This window comes from Melospiza georgiana, chromosome 2 (genome assembly GCF_028018845.1).
Source record: "Melospiza georgiana isolate bMelGeo1 chromosome 2, bMelGeo1.pri, whole genome shotgun sequence".
Taxonomy (NCBI): Eukaryota; Metazoa; Chordata; class Aves; order Passeriformes; family Passerellidae; genus Melospiza; species Melospiza georgiana.
The window spans coordinates 61,893,445-61,912,109 of NC_080431.1; the positions used below are offsets into that span (position 1 = coordinate 61,893,445).

The window sequence follows — 18,665 nt, forward strand, 5'->3', positions numbered from 1 at the left end:
AGCTGCTCTTAGCTCTGGATGTTCATCACTAAGGGTGCAGTTGCAGCAAGTTTAATTCTGGTGTGGTTGCTGTCAATCTGTTGGAAGCTGCCAGTAGTAATATTTCCTGTTGCTAGATTATCATCATCTTGTGATAGGTGTCTTTCCCTATATGAAGCTTGGGGTGCTAAAGAAGTAATGCTTTTATGGGTGGGGGGTGAGGGAATGCTCAGCCTTCTTGGCTCTCTGCAACTTGAATGAGGTCTTTATCAATAGCTCTCTAGCGCATCAATGCTGGCCCTGACCTGTGCTGTCTTTGTGTTCTGAGGTCAAAACAACTGCTATAAATAGAGAACAGGATATGTTTTGGGGGATTTTTTGTCTGTGGTACCTAAGAGATCATCTCAGTTTAGTGAGCAGGTTCCTCAGTCTGTGTGCAGTGCTAAACCTCACTCTCCTGGTGTCCTGTCTAGCCCACAGCCGTGCACATACAGGAGTTCCTCACACTGCTGGCCGTGTGTCATACTGTTGTTCCTGAGAGACAAGGAAATACAATAATCTACCAGGCCTCCTCTCCAGGTTGGTTGTTGCTTTCTTTTTTGGGAGGGAGGGGGGAATGATTTGAAGGAGTGAAAGTAGATGGAAGGAAGGTCCATAAAACTCTAAGTCATTTTAAAGGTCATTGATTCTGAAAGCAGAATGTCCCACATGGTGCTAGCAATAGATCTGGCATCTTCTGTAATCAGTACACACTGGTTTTGAATGCTCCCTACAAAACCACAGAGTCCATGATGTTTCTTTAGAGATAGGCTGAGTTTAGGGTCCCTTCCATGCTCATGAGACTGTGTGCTCTTTCTGCAGGGCTGAAAGTAAAAGATGTGAGTGTGTAGGAAGAAATGATTTGTTTCTGCATGAGCAGTTACTTTTTTGGCCTGACTACAAACTGTCTTTCTTGATCTACTATCTGCTTAGAGTAAGATAGGAAGCTGTCAAGTGCTGATACATGACACAATACAACCGAACTTTCAGAGTCTTGGCATTACTCAGGCCTGCCCTTCAACCATATTTTTATTCCTTTCAGTTAGCGCAGACAGAGCTAGGTGGGGCCAGATTGGGGTATGTTGCTCTCCCTTGAATTTATCTCTGTTAGTGAAGATATTTCAGAATTGCTGTAGTTGATGAAGCGACCTCATTTCTTATTTATGTCTTAATAGGGTGTCTGAAAAGTAGGATAAAGAGCTCATATAAGGAAGTTCTGGTCAACGTGATGAGCCATGAGGAGACTAAGGGAGCTGTAGAGACATGAGGATTGCTTGAATTAGGCACTAAATCCTCCTATACAATGGTTGTGCTTAATGATGCTTACTCCTTAAGGAGGCTCTGTAATTATCTACAGGAGGCACAGGTGTTGGCTCTGATTGCAGCTCTGTTATTTGAGCTCTTAATAACACTGCCCAGTTGAGTCTCTGGAAAACAGTGCTGTATTTCTATAGTACCTGAACTTAGTGCCTTCCCAGCAGAAAATGGATCAAACACATACTGTAGGAATTTAAAATAACAGAGCTTTGATCTTGCTTTCAGAACAGCTATTTCACCTTTTTTGTGTGGAAAAGTATGACATTGCCACAAGAATAGAGCTCAATGCTTCAGTAGTTACAGGATGTCTTACACAGATTAAGTACTAGGTTTGTGTAGTTGATATTGTATGGCCTTTGTAGGACTCAAGTGTTGAATTTTTTTGTGGAGGGCTGTGCAGAACTACCCTTAACATCCCTATGGATGAGAGTACATAGGAAAAGGGATTCTGTTTTGGCAATCTGCCATATTGAAATATGGGTTTTGGAGGCCTCTTTAATATACCAGGTTAAGTTGAAGCTTTTCTTGTTTTGTTTTGGCAGATGAAGGAGCGTTAGTGAAAGGAGCAAAAAAGCTCGGTTATGTCTTCACAGGACGGACTCCCCACTCTGTTATCATCGATGCGGTAAGTGATGGATGTGCATGGCACAAGCTGCCAAGCTCTTGCAGAGCATACAGGTGTCCTCTCTGGTCCCTGTGAAGGCCCTTTTTGAGGGCCTTTAGGATCCTACATGCCAAGGGCTTATGTATACTGAGAAAAATTGTCTTAATCTATTTGAAAATGCAAAGTCCGTTGCTCCTCTATGTGGCATGGGTGGTAGGAAGTTGCAACCTTACATGGGAAATGACAGCAGCTGTGCCTGAAAAATATTTCCTTTGTCCAGGAAGCACAGATGGGAACGCTCACATTAGAAGGAAATAATTGTGTCTGGGACGTTTTCTGACTGTTATGTTTAATGCTGTTCTTCTAAATGTTTCATTTTTTTTCTTCTGAGTAAGATCTGCAATAGAAAATGTAGCTGTGTACATGGGGATCTGTAGTTGGCACAGGCAGCCTCATGGGACCACATTCACACTCAAGTTGCAGTCTAAGCTAAAGTGGCTCCAGATTTACACAGATGCAGCTAGTAGGGTGCTTATTAAGAATAATGAATCTTTTTTGTCCTTCCCCTCAGGTATGTTCCCTTTCAAATTTCTTGGTACACTGCCAAGCTAAGCACTTGAAACATATCTTCTAGGACTTGTCACAAACTTTTTACAAATTCTCAAACTGCTCCTTAGTTGAAGGATGAATAGTGTCATCTAGAGTCACCTAAATGCTTCTTTCCTCTGCAGGAACAGCCAGGCCTGTCTGGCCTAGCTGTATACTCATAATGTCAAGCTGAGGGCATTGTTAATCTATAGCCAGCAATAAAAGCTGTCATTCTCAGAGATTCCTGTCTCTCCTGGTTGCCTGCATTAGTGGCAGCATGTGGTTTGGAGTGGTTTGGAGCTGCTTTTTAATCTTGAGGATGTTGCTGAGTTGATATGTGCCTTGGACAAGTCTATACTACAATTAGATTTTACTGCTGCACTTTATTTAACTGCATGCTACAAATGCCACCAGAGTTCTGTGACTCTGACTCCTACTGCTCCATCTGTGCACTATACAATAGGGATGACCCATGTTTTAAAATATTGCTCCTGCTCAGCCCCAGCAGAGAGTTGCTGGTGATAACAGCAATTTCTCCTCAGCTAATCTTTTTTTGGCTGTGAAAAATCTAACTCGTATTTTTGTGGATTAAAATAAAAGAAATACTAATGGAGGTCAGTCAAAAGTTATTGTAATACTAAACCTGGAGGGCATGCTTATTCTAACTTGGAAAAGTTAATACAGCCTGTAATATGTCTCTTAATGGATGGCTGTTGAGAACTAAATATGCAGCTTAGCTTCCAGAGCATGCCTGATCAAAAAGGAAATTAACTCCTTGTAATGGTGTAGCAGTAGTGAATGAAGGATGCCACAATACAGGATGTTCAATCAAGTTCAATAAATAGGGCTCTGCAACCTTTAACCAGTGGAGGGAGCCATTGCCACATTTATTTACACTGGGATGTGTGACAGAGGCACCTGAGCTCCGCTCGGGTGTTTGCACATGTAAGAATATATTGCAGATTGTACTTAGAATAGTACACTCTTTCTTTTTTCTTTTGTAGCTGGGGAAAGAGAAAACCTTTGAAATTCTTAATGTGCTGGAGTTTTCCAGGTAAGTTTTCCTCTAATATGTGAAATTCAGGGTAATAAGAAAACTCTTATTATAAAAAATGCTGTTTAGAATAAAATGTTACAGCTGATACAGTAGAAAAGCAGAACTTAATTTTTTGTCCACCCTCTTCATCTTATTTCTGATGTACTATGAATGAGTGGCTGTTGGCACTGTATCATTAAAATTTTTCCTGCCACTGCAGCTCTGTTCATTTATTGAGAAGTTGCTGGCCTGGAAGCATCTTGCTGTGACTCAGAAATCCTGATTTGTCCCTTGTCTACTTCAAGAACATACTTTGAGATGGCACTTTTATAGTGCTTCTGCAAATTACTTTTTGAGTAGATGGAAACTGCACCTGGAAGTGCCTCTTCTTAAGAACCATGCCAGCTGTGAAAATATAAACATTGCAGGCACTCCTAATTTGTCAGACTCATTAGGATGGGCATTGCTTGGGTAGCAAGAAGCTTTGTTGAGTCCCCCAAGTGACTGGAAGTAGCAAGGTGCTTTCTCTTTGTCAGTTGATAAAGTTATGTCAGTTTGGATGGTGCTAGTCAGTATAATACTTTTTCTGTTGCTGTTGTTTTTTTCCTCTTGCTGTGAATTAAAATATTGAACTCTTGTTCTATGCTGTCTTTGAGTTGGCTGGTTGTGCTCTAAAGGACTATGTAAAATAATGGTAGGGATGGTTTGGATAGGGGGCTTTTCTTGTGTCCTGACTTTGAAAATTATTCCTGAGTATTTCCCTCTTTCCAGTCAGAATGTAGCTATTTAAGCTACTTGTGGGAAGTATCTGAAAAGGCACTGGAAGACTCTGAGGGTTTGTGCCAAGTTAACCAGCACCCTGGTGTCTTTAGACAGGAATGTAGCTGCAGCTTGCATGCAGCAGAAAAAAAACTCTCAGTTCGCCTCTGTGTAGCACCTTCCCTCCTAACCACTGAGGGAGTTGTGTAATTAGTTTTTGAAAAGCACACAGAAGTTTCCCAGTGTCATTAGGATGTTGCAGAAATTCTGAGCACAGGTAACTGCTGTCCTTCAAGCCCCCCTTCAGAAAGCCTCAGAAAAGATATGTTTTGTCTGATGATATGTGCCAAGAGCTTACTTTAGTACACATGGTTCTTGAGCTCTGAAAGTGACTGCATTTCTCAAGGCAACCTCAAGAGGAAAAGGGAGATGGCTCTACACTCTGTACACATTTGCAAAAACTTAATGAGTAAGGAGGATGCTTCCAGGTTGGTCCTTTTGCTGAGGAAAGATTTGTATGAAATCACACATTCTTAGGGCTCCCTTGATGAGAGTTGATTTGTTTGCATTTGCCTCTTGGAAGTTGTGGGTTTTTTTTCAGTGCCTCTTTTGAAGGAGAGATTCATAAATAAACCATCAGAATTTCTTTAAAAAAATTATCCTTGCCTGCCTTCCTTTGTTAAATGTTGGTGTACACTATTCTACTGTCTGCATTTTTTTTAAGACCTATGCCAAACTTGACTGTCCTGTCCTTGTGCAGGGGGCCTGACTTCCTTCTACTTAGTTCCAATTGTGTGTCTGATTAGACCAATATAAAGAATTAGTAGATGCCAAGAACTGATCTATACCATGATTGTTTTCTATTATGTTTTTACTTTCTTTTAAGTTAGTAAGTTATTTAACTGCTCTTGTAAGTGGTTGGTTGTTTCAATTTCTGTTATGCCTGTACTCAAGATGTAATCAGCCTTAATGATTCAATTTCTAGAGTCCCCAAAGCAATTTTCCTTGAGAAATAAGGAAAAACTGCCACAGAATAATGAGAAAAAATGTGAATCCCCTTCTTTCAAGATCATTTCAATACTATCTTGCTCTTTCTCAAAATCTTGCTCGCATATGGGTGTAAGTCTGGAGTGCTTGCCAATGGGAGACATAGGGCTGAAGCTGGAAATATGCAATTTAATATATCTCCTTGTGGTCAAGGGTTGTGGGATCTTAAGTTACTGCTGCTATATCCCATTTAATCTCAGATGCACGAAACACATCTGAGAAAATCTGCTGGCTAGAATAGGAATTAGTCTTTACCACTTTAACTAATGAAAGCAAATATTTTTATTTCAATAGCAACAGGAAGAGAATGTCAGTGATTGTTCGAACTCCGGCAGGACAGCTACGTCTCTACTGCAAAGGGGCTGTAAGTAATTATGCTGCCTAATGGAGAACACTGCCAGTTATTGTTTCAACAGCTGTGGCTGATGCTGACATTTCATGTCTCATACATAATACCTGTTGGCTTTCTGTTTAGGGCCAAGTGATTTAAGAGAGCTGTCATTCCTGCTCTGACTCCTTTTGCAGGCTGGAAGACTGCTAGGCTTTCTACTGCCCATTTGAAATCCTGAAACTCATGGGAGCAGTCCCCTTACTGCAAAGCCAGGGCTTCACCCAGCTGTGCAGCAGAAGTTCAGGAGCTGGAGTAAATGCTGTTGTCTGAATTTATAACACTAAAATTTGTTCTCAAGTGGTTGGCTCTTGATCTGGCTTTCTTGCATCTCTGCACCTGCTGGTATTTGTCATCATGACTTGCACCATGTTGTGCTTCTGTCTTCACTGACAAGAGCAATAACTTAGCACAGTACAAAGGCTCCAAAACTAGCATTGTCCACAGCAAGAGAGTGGTTCTAATTTCACTGGAAAACTATGGAGCTGGCTTTTTGCAACAGGGAAAAAACTCTTTCTGACCTCTGTGAGGATCCTGTTTGCTTGAATTTGTCATGACATATAGGTCAGTGTTACTGCTCTGTTGCTTCCATTTACCTCCCCTGACTTGATAAAGATGTGCTGGCTTCATTCTGGTGTGGTGGAAGTGAATGAAGCCTACTGCCATTGTGTGGTAGTTCACAGTGCTATGCCTGATGGGACCACACAGACTTGAAACTTGCTTGTTCATGCCATGCCCGAGTTCACACCATTCTTTGGAGCGTGGCACTGAAAGGGATGGAGAACAGGAGAGTTTGTGGTACAAATTCTTGCTGTTTTCCATATGAGCAGACCTAGATGTACTAATGTGCTGCATCTGCCACTCATGTTACTGTAAGTTAACTGAGTATTCTGCATTAACTCTTCCACATTCTGGTAGTCATCCTCTGCTTTTTGCTTCCATAACAATTAGGTTTGTATGCCTGTCTCTAATCAGCTCTAGATGTAGGTCTGCTTACTTAGCTTAAGAGCAGATGTCTGAGTAGGGGTTCTGTATTACATGTGTTTGTAAACTTGTTCTGGTAGTTACAAATAAAATCCAGAGACTCTAGATATGTAGGTGATGCTATATTTTGATTTCAGCTGTTAATGGGGCCTTTTCAATTGTCCTTAAATTTACTGATAAAGCAATCTGCTGCAGGAAGAAGGTTGTTTCTGGGAGAATGTTGTGGAAGAACATGATCAGTGTTTCTGCCTTTTTCTCAAACTTCAAAAGGAATCTTTTCTGGAAAGGATTGCAGCAAAGTCTACTGCCCAGGATTGTTATATATACACTGAATAAGATCAGATATTTATGTTGTCTGAAAGTCCATGTATTGGCTTGGTAATTTATAGAGAAGTGTGCTGTACTGCCCAGTAATGGGGACCTCTTTATGGAAAGAAGGGAGGAGGGCAGAGTGGACTTCTCTCCCCACTATTTGTAGTGGATGCAGTATCTCTGCCATTGGGCACAATCCAGATGCCTCAAATCGGTCTCTAAACCCTAAAGATATTGTAAATTTTGTTTTTGATATTAGCAAGTCCGTTCAGGTTGCTTCTCTTGAGCTTGTAAATACACAAATGGCAACTTCATATGTAGACTTACTCTGTTGTCATGAATTTGGTTTTACTAGGATAATGTAATTTTTGAGAGGCTTTCAAAAGATTCCCAGTATATGGAACAAACACTGTGCCATCTTGAATACTTCGCAACGGAAGGTAAGAGAAACAGCATGCCATGAGAATTCATGAAATTGTTTGCAGCATCTTCTGCATTGTCTAAGCTCTGTGGTGTCAACTAAGATGATTGTGAAGATAAAGACGGGGTGTGTTATCAGCAAATTAACAACTGTAGGTTGACTTCAGCTGTAAGGAGGTTTTTGTCCAACTTCTGTGTGATTTCAGTGGAAAGTGGAATTTGGAAGGAAAAGACAGTGTTCTGTGTGTCCATGATGAAGGGAAAGGGCATGAGCTGTATTGCCCAGAAAAACTCAATTACATTGGAGTTGGAGGTGTTTTTACTAGGGTAGAAGTTGGATACCAGCATCTTTTTTTGAAGCAGAGTGATAACCTCAATGTGCTGGGAAGCCTGGTAGAATGAGACATCAAAGATGATTTGAAATGTTCTGTAAGGCCGTTGACTGGTGTAACACCTCTGTTCACTGGGAAGCTGGCTTTGTTCCCTCTTCTGTGATAGCATAGGATACCTGAGTTATAGTAAAACCATGAACCAGTGTATTTCTCCCAAAATCTGAAAATAGCAGTCAGCTTTTTAAAAAACTATGTTTTTGCAGACTCCCAAAAATTCCCAGTACTGGAACTTTTTGTATTTTAGGGCACACACTCCTTTTTGATTGATTTGTGACAGAAAAAAGAATTGTTACTTCTCTATGTTAATTTTTGCCAGTGGTCTAATAAATTGGTTTTCATACTTCATGGACCCTCTTCACTATATTGTTCATGTGTAACTCCCATTATTTGTGTGAGTTACATTGGTACACTGAAGGAGAACACAGTCTTCTTGCTAAAAGGAAGCACAAACTGTGGAGGATGTTTGACTAAGTAATATCACCAATCACAGCATGTAGCCTGTTCTTTAATATGATGTTTTTAAAAATACATGAAGGGCAAGGTTGCTTTTGTACTTAGCAAAAAGTTTTTGTCCAATGCTCTCTTGATCTGCACCACCATTAGTAGCCAGAAGGAACCAGATTTGTGGTTTACATTTGTGGAAATCCAAGTGCTTAAAAACTGTAGAGGGAGATTTTTTTAACAATGTGTGTTAGAAGCTTTTGTTGTTCCAGCATGAGGGTTAGAATTGAGCATTCATTACATGTGAATGATTTGATGATATTCTATAATTTTACTGTGGGTAATGGCTGTCTTCTGTTTGGCAGGTCTGAGGACATTGTGCATTGCTTATGCTGATCTGTCAGAGGCGTCTTACAGAGAGTGGTTGAATGTCTACAATGAATCCAGTACAGTTCTGAAAGACAGAACTCAGAAGCTGGAGGAGTGCTATGAGATCATTGAAAAGGTAAAACTTACTTTCTTGATGATCAGATGCAGATTACCTTACATGTGTGTTTTCCAGTGGAATTTGGGCTTTATACAATGAAATAAACTGTTAATTTCATAGATGAGAAACTGGAAAGGTAAGTAGATGGTAACATGTTCAGTCCACAGTTTTAATCTATAAATCTGAGATAAATTTACAGATAAAAAAAAATTCTACTTTAAACCCCTCTTCTCACACTTTTTACATCTTCCTGTTTTGTGTAAGGTTGTGGTAACTTGATGAAGATGATATATGTAGACTGTTGTGTTGCACCAAGTTCCCATGTACTAGGGTACAAAGAGATGTTTTCCTTTTCATGCAGCAGTCAAATTCAAGGTTTTTGAAGGCTGTTGCAGGCACAATGTAGGGCTCACCAAAACCTTATAGGGGTGTGAACTAAAAAAAGGATGAAAACCTGCATTCCATGCAAATTGCAGAACACCCAATTTTAGAAGGGGAAAGTAGGTATTGGAGAACCCATTTGAAATGCTAATCCTACAGTGAACTAAATGTTAAAATGCCAACGCTAGGGGCCAGTGTTTCTCTGAGCCTTGTTGGTCTTGCTGCTTTCAGAAGTGCTGGTAGTTGCATTCCTCACCTGCACAGGTTCATGCTCTTCCCTCTTGCCCCAGGTATTTAATTTTATATAGTGGTTTCTTTAAAACATATTTTGAACTTCAATATTTTTTAAAATTAATATTGAAATACAGCTTAGGTTCTGGAGCACTGTTGTTTTTTTTAAGTTAGCTGGGGCAAATTGTAGAATTATAGAACGGCCTGGTTTGGAGGGAACCATAAAAATCATTGACTTCCAATCCCGCTGCTGTGGCCGGGGACACCTTTCACTAGGCCAGGTTTCTAGAGCTCCATCCAACATGGCCTTGAATGCTTCCAGGGATAGCGCATCCACAAGGAGGTTGGGACTAGGATAGGAGCTAACTTTCAGGGGGTAAGAAAAAAGCTCCAGGAACTCTCTCAGTAAGAGCTGAAGACTGTGTCTTTGTTGTCCAAGTAATGCCTCAAATGGTCTTTTGTGTTTATTGTGTGTCAGTAACAGTGTGGTTATCTCATCCTTGGTTCTGTAGGTTTGGGTAGCTCCTTTTAGCATTCTGCTTCTTTCACCCTGCTCTCACACTCGTCTGTTTTCACCGAGGTGAAAAATGAACATGGCTTTTGCTGTACTTCAAAATGTGTTTTCAAGCTTTAGGTCATTTTTGGTCATCTACTTTCTGCTTATTTTACAATTTAGGATCTTGTTTAAGAAAAAAGGAGGAACCCATGAGTGGCTTGTAGAATTGGAGTTAGGAGCTATCCACTGTATGCCTTACTGGTAATGTTTGCTGGTCATGCCAAGAAGCAGGCCTTAGAGATAAACTGGCATTTGGCTGTAACACAAAATATGATGTATTTCTGCAGACTGGTGTTTTTTCATCTAAGGGCTCAAATGAGACCAAGAGAACTACTTTTTCAGTCGGAGTGCTGAGATTGCTGGATCACAGTAGAGGTGCACGTGTGGAGACAAAATTGAACTAACTTCCTTCTGAAGCCATATGCTGGCTCAGAGGGCTTCAGCAGGTGCAGTGGTAGCTCCCCTGCTCAGGTAGCTCAGCCATGCTGATCCCTGTGCGGTCATGTGTAACTTCTTAACAAGTGATTTTGGGGAAAGAAGATCATCTGCAGTTGTGCACTTGGATTATGTTTGTAACCTTCAAATATTGCTAGCATTGAGAGAGCTGATGAGTCATTGAGAGGCTTAGTGACCTGCATGAGTCACTGCTGCCACCTTTGCCAACTGAATCTCTCATAGCAAAAAGGAAACTCTGTAAAGGCATGTAACTAATGTCCGCTTACACACTATGTGGAATTCCACTTAGATTCATTCAAGTAGGAGCTGCTTTTAATGCCCTCTCTGTGGAATCATGGAAATGTTTGGGTTGGAAGAGGCCTTTCAAGATCATATCCTTGTACCCCTGCCTCCCAATCATGGATGGGGATGCCTTTCACTAGATCATGATACTCAAATCTCAATCCAGCCTGGCCTGGACCACTTCCAGGGATGGGTCCACCACTTCTGTGGGCAAACCTGTTCCAGTGTCCCACCACTCCCATCACAAACAAGTCACTTCTTTATGCCTGGACTAAATATACCCTCTGTCAGTTTAAAACCATCACCCCTTGTTCTGCCACTGGTAAACAGTCTTTATTAATTTTTTTTACAAGTCCACTTTTTATATAGAACAGTCTTTATGGTAAGATCACGCTGAAGCCTCATCATTCCCAGGCTGAACAACAGCAACTTGTACTCGTGTTCCTTTGTCTTCACTTCTGTTGAATAATTTTAGTCCCTACAAAGAATAGAGAATGCTACCTTTTTCTGTGCAATTTCTAAAATGATATGATATACCTAAATTTATTATCAATTTGTTTTAAGTTGAGCATCTTTGCATATGTAAAGAATAATTAAAATACTTTTAGAGGTAAAATCTGAGTAGGCTGTACCTTTTTACAAGGTTTATTTCTTAGGTATTTTTGCCTGTTCTTTTTTTTATTTTTTTACTGTCATGTAGCCAAATCTCCTCAAGCAATTGTTTTAGAATTGCCTAGGAATACAGTTAACTCTGTAGTATTAAATGCACTGTATGAGATACGTATTTCTGGCAGACATCTGTATGTTGATTAGAGATACTTGGATTGATTAATGTTCATACCACTTGTATTACACAAATGTAATGACTAGATCCATAAATAGTTGCAATAATTTTTGCTTTGAGTGATTGTATCCAGTCTGTATGTACATTTTGTAGGCGGAAATTAGTTTAAATGATGTGATGCCAAATTTTTGTTTTGTGAGTTTAAATATATAAACTGACTACTCATCATGTTGCTATGGTGATTAGTGAATGGTCTAGTATACATGTTCATCTATAGGCTAACTTTAGTTTTTATAACTTCAATCAATTATTCTTGAAATGCTGCCATCTTTCTGATTAAAACCACTCTGTTCTATTCTGTTCCTCTTGAAATGTGAATTGTATGCAGAGGAAGTAGAATAGCCACCCTACAAACTTATTGTGGTGTATATTGCTTGTCAAAGTGCAATATTAGCAGTGAGATGCAACATGCTGTCTTAATTCCTTTTTTGAGTATATGCCAAGCAGAGATTTATCTTAAAAGAATTTGAGGGTTTATTTTCTTTTTTATTTTTCTCCAGGATTTGCTGCTTCTTGGAGCTACAGCCATTGAAGACCGCTTGCAAGCAGGTGTTCCAGAAACAATAGCCACACTAATAAAAGCAGAAATTAAGATATGGATTCTGACAGGTGACAAACAGGAAACAGCTCTCAATATAGGTATCCATCATTCTGGTTACTCTGAATTTGTCTGGTGTGTAGCAGGTCATATGTAAGATGTGCTGAGTGTGTTTTTAAATAGAATTGGGCCTGCTGTTATAGAATGGTTCCTTAGCATCAGGGCACAGTGTTGGAGAAGGGATTTTGTAGTGAAGTCTTCACTATTTGTGTCAGGCTATACATTTTTTTTATTATTGTTGTTTTGAGGCAGAAGGGACCCATCTGTTCTTGGTTAAATGCAGTTCTAATTGAATGAATGTATGTAACCCTGCTTTCTGCTAACAGGAGAACTCTACCAGACTAATGTTTCAGAAACAGTTTTAGAGCTGTTTTTTTCTTGTCTTACTGCCTTTGAATCAAGTTTGGGATACAGTGGGAAATACGATAATGCAAAGCATGTATAGTTTACAGCATCTTCCAAACCATGTCTGTGAGTGTAGGTGGGGACCCTGCTGTCCCCTTGCAGCACATCTATTAGTATACAGTAAGGACTTGGTAAAGGGACATATCCTGATGTAGGCATACCCCTTGTCATGCCACTTCACCCAAATGTCCCATCTTTGGCAATAGAATGCCATGATGCTCTTGTGTTCTTTTTGATCATTTTTCTCCCTATCACTCATAAATCTGCCCAGAGAGGGGAGGAGATGGAGTTGCAGTCCTGTGATCTGACATCTCACCTAAGAAAGGTCAATGAAAGAGCATTTTAGTTCTCCCAGGAATAGCCTGAAATACACTCAGACCTTCTGTGTGCAGTTCTAAACATAAAATTGGTTGCATTATTCATGTAATTAGGGTGTCTTAAAGTCAATATGAACTCAAAAAGACTGAATAAATAGCTCCTGTAGCAGAAGGCAACATATGCTGTTAGGGTATCACAACTGCATTTACATTTGCAGATTAGTCTGTTTAGATGTGCAGGTGTAGGTTAAAGCGAACTTTTACAACATAGGTTGCTTTGTCAAACTTATTCAGGATTCTCTATCAATGATGCTCTGTAAATGAACTTAAATTATTTTCAGGAAAGTTTTGGGCATTGCCGCTTTTTTTTTGGTCTGGTTTGTCTTGTGTTTTTTTAAACTTCTATTTTGGTTCACTCAGTGAAATTTCATTATGCAATCTACTTGACTGACTAGAATTTTTGTGTGCTTCAAATTAAATTTCATGTATCTTCATATGTTGAAGGTGGTACCAAAAGGTGGAATAACTTGCTGAACTGATACAGCTGTAGTAGAAGTACAGTGCATAGCCTAGGTAGACAACTTGTTTAAAGGGTAGTTATCTGGTTTAAATCACAATTTGCAGCTTTTCCTTACTTTACAAGCAGTAGATAACTTCAGAAGGGAAATGCCATCTTTTGACTAGTTAAAAAAATGTAACTACACATTTTGATGTAAGTACCTGAATTAAGTCGGTATATTAACCAACAGCAGCTACTTGAACACCAGTAAATAAGCTTATTCTGAAGACTGTGAAGGAGACTAACTTCCAGCTTTCTCTAAAACTGTTGGTTTGTTTCTTTTATTATAGCAACTTGAGAAGAATAATAATCTCGCTTAAAACTTCTAAGTTTTCCCTTAGTTTAAGGTGCAGTTTGGTAGTAAAACTCTAACTTAATTAGCTTCATGGTCAAGTTGGCTTGAAGGTATAAACATGTGGCACTCTTCCAGTTTTTGTGTGTAATCCAATAAAACTGTAATAAACCTTCAACTTAAAACCCAATCCACATGTGCACTAGATGTTTCAGGTATAAATATGCTATCTGGGGAGCAAAAAGTATTTTCACTTTCTCATTGTGTTTGGAGGTTATGCTTATTGACTCTTGCTTGCTGTATGGAGGTGCATGTGTATTGAGGGATATTTCAGCTCTTGGCAGCTCTGTCAAGGAGCTGGAGTACTTTGTTCTTCCATCTTCCTCTTAATTCTTTGGTGTTCAGAATTTGCATATGTCTTTGTTTCTGGATTGCATTTTTGACTTCTCTGGAGAGTAATGGTTCACCTACTGTGGGGTGGCTGTGTGCCTTTCATTCAGACAGGTGCTAGTCAGTAGTTCTGCAAGTGAGGAGAGTGTTCATGATAAGCTTTCATACTGATCAGTAATTAGAACTCTAGCTCTTGTGGGACTTCCAGGTACAGAAGCATCTTTAAGCATGACCTGCAAACAACTTTAGAAGGCTTAACTGTGTTCTTGCAGCTTCATCCTTTTCATCCGTCTGCAGACTCTGGATCATCTTTGCCTTTCAGTGAGACAAAACCATCTGTAATAGATTTCTATTTGCCATCATCCTTGAGCTCAACAGAACACCAGAACTGCTGTATTTCCAGACAGTAACTTCCCTAGGAAGAGATTTGTTTTCTGGGAATGGGAGTATAGTGTTAACACAAGTGTGTCCCTCCCGAAACATGAATCAGTCCCTATAGTTAAGCTGAATGCACTTACCTGGGGTGCTGATAGCTGCCTGCAAGCACTGCCTTACAGTTGTTTGGGTTTGAGGTTGAAAATGACCTTTTGAAGATACAGTCCTCCTGCTCCCTTCCTGACAGGGACATCATTCATAAATCAGGTTGCTTAAAGCTCCATCCAGCCTGGCCTTGAATGCTTCCAGGGATGGAGCATCCATAACTTCTCTGGGCAGCCTGTTCCAGTCTTGCTACCCCCCATCATAATAAATGTCTTCCTTATGTTCACTCTAAACCTACCCTCTTCCAGTTTGAAATGACTGCTCTTGACCTGCCACTACAGGCCTTGGTAAAAAGTCTTTCTCATTCTTTATTGTAATTCTCACTTGTATATTGAAAGGTCTCTCCAGAACCTTCTTTTCTCCCAGTTAAACAGCCCCAACTCTCAGGCTGCTTTCAGATGAGAGATGTTCAGCCCTCTGATTGCTTTTGTGGCCCTCTTTTGTACTCACTTTAACAGGTTCACATCTATTTTGTGCTGGGGGCCCCAGGACTGGATATGATATTCCAGGTGGAGTCATTTAACCTTCTCAGTAGGGTTGCTTTCAGTCTGTCCTGATGGATATTTTTGATTGTTGCAGTACTGGTGGAGGACCTTGTACTTGGCCCTGTGGAACTTGATTAGATTCTCACAGGCCTTCTTCTCAAGCAGATCGAAGTCCCTCTGGCCGGCATCACTTCTCTCCAGTGTTATTTAGGTGCACTGTTCAGCTTCATGTTCTCTCAAGGCTTGCTGAGGGTGTACTTGATCCCCATCTGTCCCTGGTGTAGACAGCAAAGGACCAGTCTCAGGACTGGCCTGAGGGCCACTGCTCATTACTGGTTTTCGTGTGAGTGTGGAACATTGACTGTAACTCTCTGGATGCAGGCATCCAGCTGGTTCCCTACCCATCTAACAGTACATCCATCAGACCCCTGTCTTTCCAGCTCAGAGATAAGAACGCTTCTTGGTGAGCTGTGCTTTGTTTCAGTGCAGGAGACAAGCCATGCCAGCACACTTGCCTGTATCACTATGCAAAGTTTGAAGAGGGCATTTGTGCCCTCTCTAAACACAGAGGATAATCAGTCTTCCATCAGATGCTGGATTTGTATGCCTGCAGTATGAATGTGCCTGTGGGCTATGATCTTGAACTCTAGTTCAAGTAATCTTTCTCCCAGGACACTTAAAGGAAAATAAGTCCCAGAAGCGCCTGATTCATCTGCTTCATGGACTTTTAGTTGGACTTTTAAATTAAAGAGCTAGATATCAATTTACAGATGTGGGTTGACATTTTATACCTGGCTTTGAACCAGCAGTTGATCTTCTTTTACTCAGAAGCATTGACAAAAATACTTATCTTCAAGTGCATTTTTGCTTCCCATGCTGTTGTTGCCAGTAATAACTATTACAAAACCATTATAAAACTTGAGACATTTCTAGTAATACTTTAAAGTTACTACTTGGACTCCTACAGTTGCCGGCTACTTTGCTAGATTTTAACATCATCTTAGTCCTGAAATTGTACATGATATATAGATCCCCTATAAACTCTTGTTAGGGTTGACTTACATTCTCCTAGTCTAATCTTGATCTTTCTGTTTAATGTGATGGTGATGCAAAATGGTTTCAGTTGCAGGATAAGTTGTTCTAAGTCCCTGGTTTCCAAGATGCACAGCAGAGCAACTGTTTTCCACAGGTTTTTTTTTTCTTCCAGTTTGACTTCTAGAATGGCATCTTGCTCATTTTGGAAGAGGTAAAGTGAAGCAGTGAGAAGTGGTTTAGAAATTACAGGTCACTGTTGCAGCTGCTGTTCTAATCAAATGCTACTAGAAAATCCTTTTGCATTAGTTATGCTGAATTTGTAACAGCCTACTGCACAAGACTGCTTTAGCCTAGGGAAAGAACAACCTTGTTATGGATGGAAGTACGTAAATTTGTAATGTTCTCTTTTTCTCAGTAAAAATAAGGAAGGATTTTTTAGCCTGAAACTAACTTTTTAAAATGGCAAACCGACTTGAGAAAAAAGTCAGTGTTTTCCCTGTAACTGTTGGAGGTTTTCTACTACCATCTAAGATTTGATCACAGGTAGAATCAGAGGCTGTCTGCAAAGCTTTCATGTTGTAGGCTGCACATCACTAGAATATATTTTATCCTTTTCCCAACAGGTGTGAGTTCTGTGTTGTACTGTATTGTTCTCTGAAGCAGAAATTAAACCTAGGCTTGTTAGCATGTATTAGTAAGGTTGCACTTGATATTCATAGTCTACACAACTGTGAAAATTGAGGAGAAACTGAATTTCTGCAGGTAATCAAACCTGCTGCCTGAGAGTGCCTGGCTATGATACAAGCATGTCTTCCTCAAAGGAAAGGAGAGGGATTTACTTTCTTTACAGAAGTCACACATGCAGACACGTTAACCCTGGGTTATACCTACAAAACTAGCCCAATTATAAAAACTCTGTAGCCTGAGGAAATGATTTGCATTGCAATTGATGACCCACTATGGCCTTTCTAAGGAGCCAAGAATCCCACAGATGATTTCGTGCCTCAGTTGTTCTCTTGCTGTTGCAAGATATGGAAAGAGGCGCTTCATCTTTTTATGGTGACTGTGGTGTTCAGCTTTTGAATTTGTCAGCCTTGCAGTGGTTCTTTACTGGGACATTACTCTTATACTGTGATCCCCTCCAGTCTCCATTTAAGAAAAGTAAGAGACTTCCCAAGACCCCATTTTATTTGATAGCAATTTTTTAAACTGCTGTAATTCATTTCTGTAAAAAAAAAAATAGAAGTAAAAAATACTTGTATTGAATTTTCTTTTCCCAGGTAGCTTAGATGAGCAATAAAAGATGTATGCTTCAAATAAATTAATTCTCTGCTATTTTATGAAGCTGTCACTATGCCAATCCCAAGTGAACTTGCATGAGCTTTTAGGATGACGTAGTGGGGTCACTGATGCAATGTCTCTTGCTGTTAATATGAGCAGAATTAACCTGTTTATTTTGTAAATTATTAAACTTCTATAAAAATAAGATTTTCTTCTGTCTTGAGAGTTTTTGTTTTGGATTTTGGTGTGCTGGGAGATGTACAGAATTGCCTTCTGGGTGCTCTCGTTTTTTCATGTCCCAGTCCCACACTAAGAATAATGTAGTCCTGTTACCTTTTGTCTATAGGAGTTGGTATGGGCTCTGTGAGTGTGACTGATCTGTACTTCTTGATGATGAAGCTCAGAACCTTCCATACTGAACACTCAGGAGTAAAAAATGCTCATGTAAGCTTTGTGTGGGCTAAGGAAGCTGAGTAGCATCAACTGAAAACGTGTGCACTTCCAGTCATCTGGTGTAGATGCAACCGTGCATTCGGATCTGTTCCTGTGATGTGGTGAAGGCAAACCTGCCTTGTAGACTTGGGAAAAAAATTGATGTAGGGCTATAGGCTATATTTACTGCATCCAGTTCATGCAGTGTTTTCTTTAATTAAACATCTCAAGTGATTTATTTGAAAATGCAGATAGAGTGCAGCCCATGTTTCTAGTAAATCTGTCATGTTGGAGTGTGTCCTATACAGCAAAGTTTCCAGCAGTCTGCCTGATAGGAGTAACTGCTCAAAAAATAAATTGTCATTTGACCTGTAGATGCTTATCTTAAGGTTGAACTTGAACTTTAAATATCCTTCCAAAAAGTAAGTCTTTGTGTTTTATTGTCTTTTTTTCCCCCTCTTGCAGGGTACTCTTGCAGACTCATTTCGCAGAGTATGTCTCTCATCCTGGTCAACGAGGATTCACTAGATGTAAGTAAGCAAATTCTGATGTAGTTCTTGACAGAGGGAGGTGTTGCTAACAAGATGGAAGGTTTTCAGGCTTTCACATTAAATTTTTCTTGCTTACACTTAGGGGTAACAAGACAAGCAGTTCATGGTAAAACACAAGTGTATTGTGTAAAGTGTACTCCAGAGGTCTTCAGTCACAAACTGTGCAAATCAATCTGAAGTCTCAGAATGAGCAACTTCTTAGGTGCATGGGTTTGATACTGCTGCAAACTGGAAAAG

At 40.0% G+C, this 18,665-nt stretch overlaps 1 protein-coding gene across 1 annotated transcript in view; it reads left to right on the plus strand.

Annotated features, from left to right (window-relative positions):
- The window catches only part of ATP8A2 (ATPase phospholipid transporting 8A2), a 314,236-nt gene that overhangs the window by 76,885 nt on the left and 218,686 nt on the right, over positions 1-18,665 (plus strand). The window contains exons 17-24 of the mRNA XM_058045068.1: positions 453-558; positions 1,878-1,960; positions 3,532-3,581; positions 5,664-5,733; positions 7,409-7,493; positions 8,672-8,811; positions 12,044-12,182; positions 18,343-18,407. Of these exons, the coding sequence (XP_057901051.1) occupies positions 453-558; positions 1,878-1,960; positions 3,532-3,581; positions 5,664-5,733; positions 7,409-7,493; positions 8,672-8,811; positions 12,044-12,182; positions 18,343-18,407 (738 nt within the window). The remainder of the gene's footprint in view (positions 1-452; positions 559-1,877; positions 1,961-3,531; positions 3,582-5,663; positions 5,734-7,408; positions 7,494-8,671; positions 8,812-12,043; positions 12,183-18,342; positions 18,408-18,665) is intronic.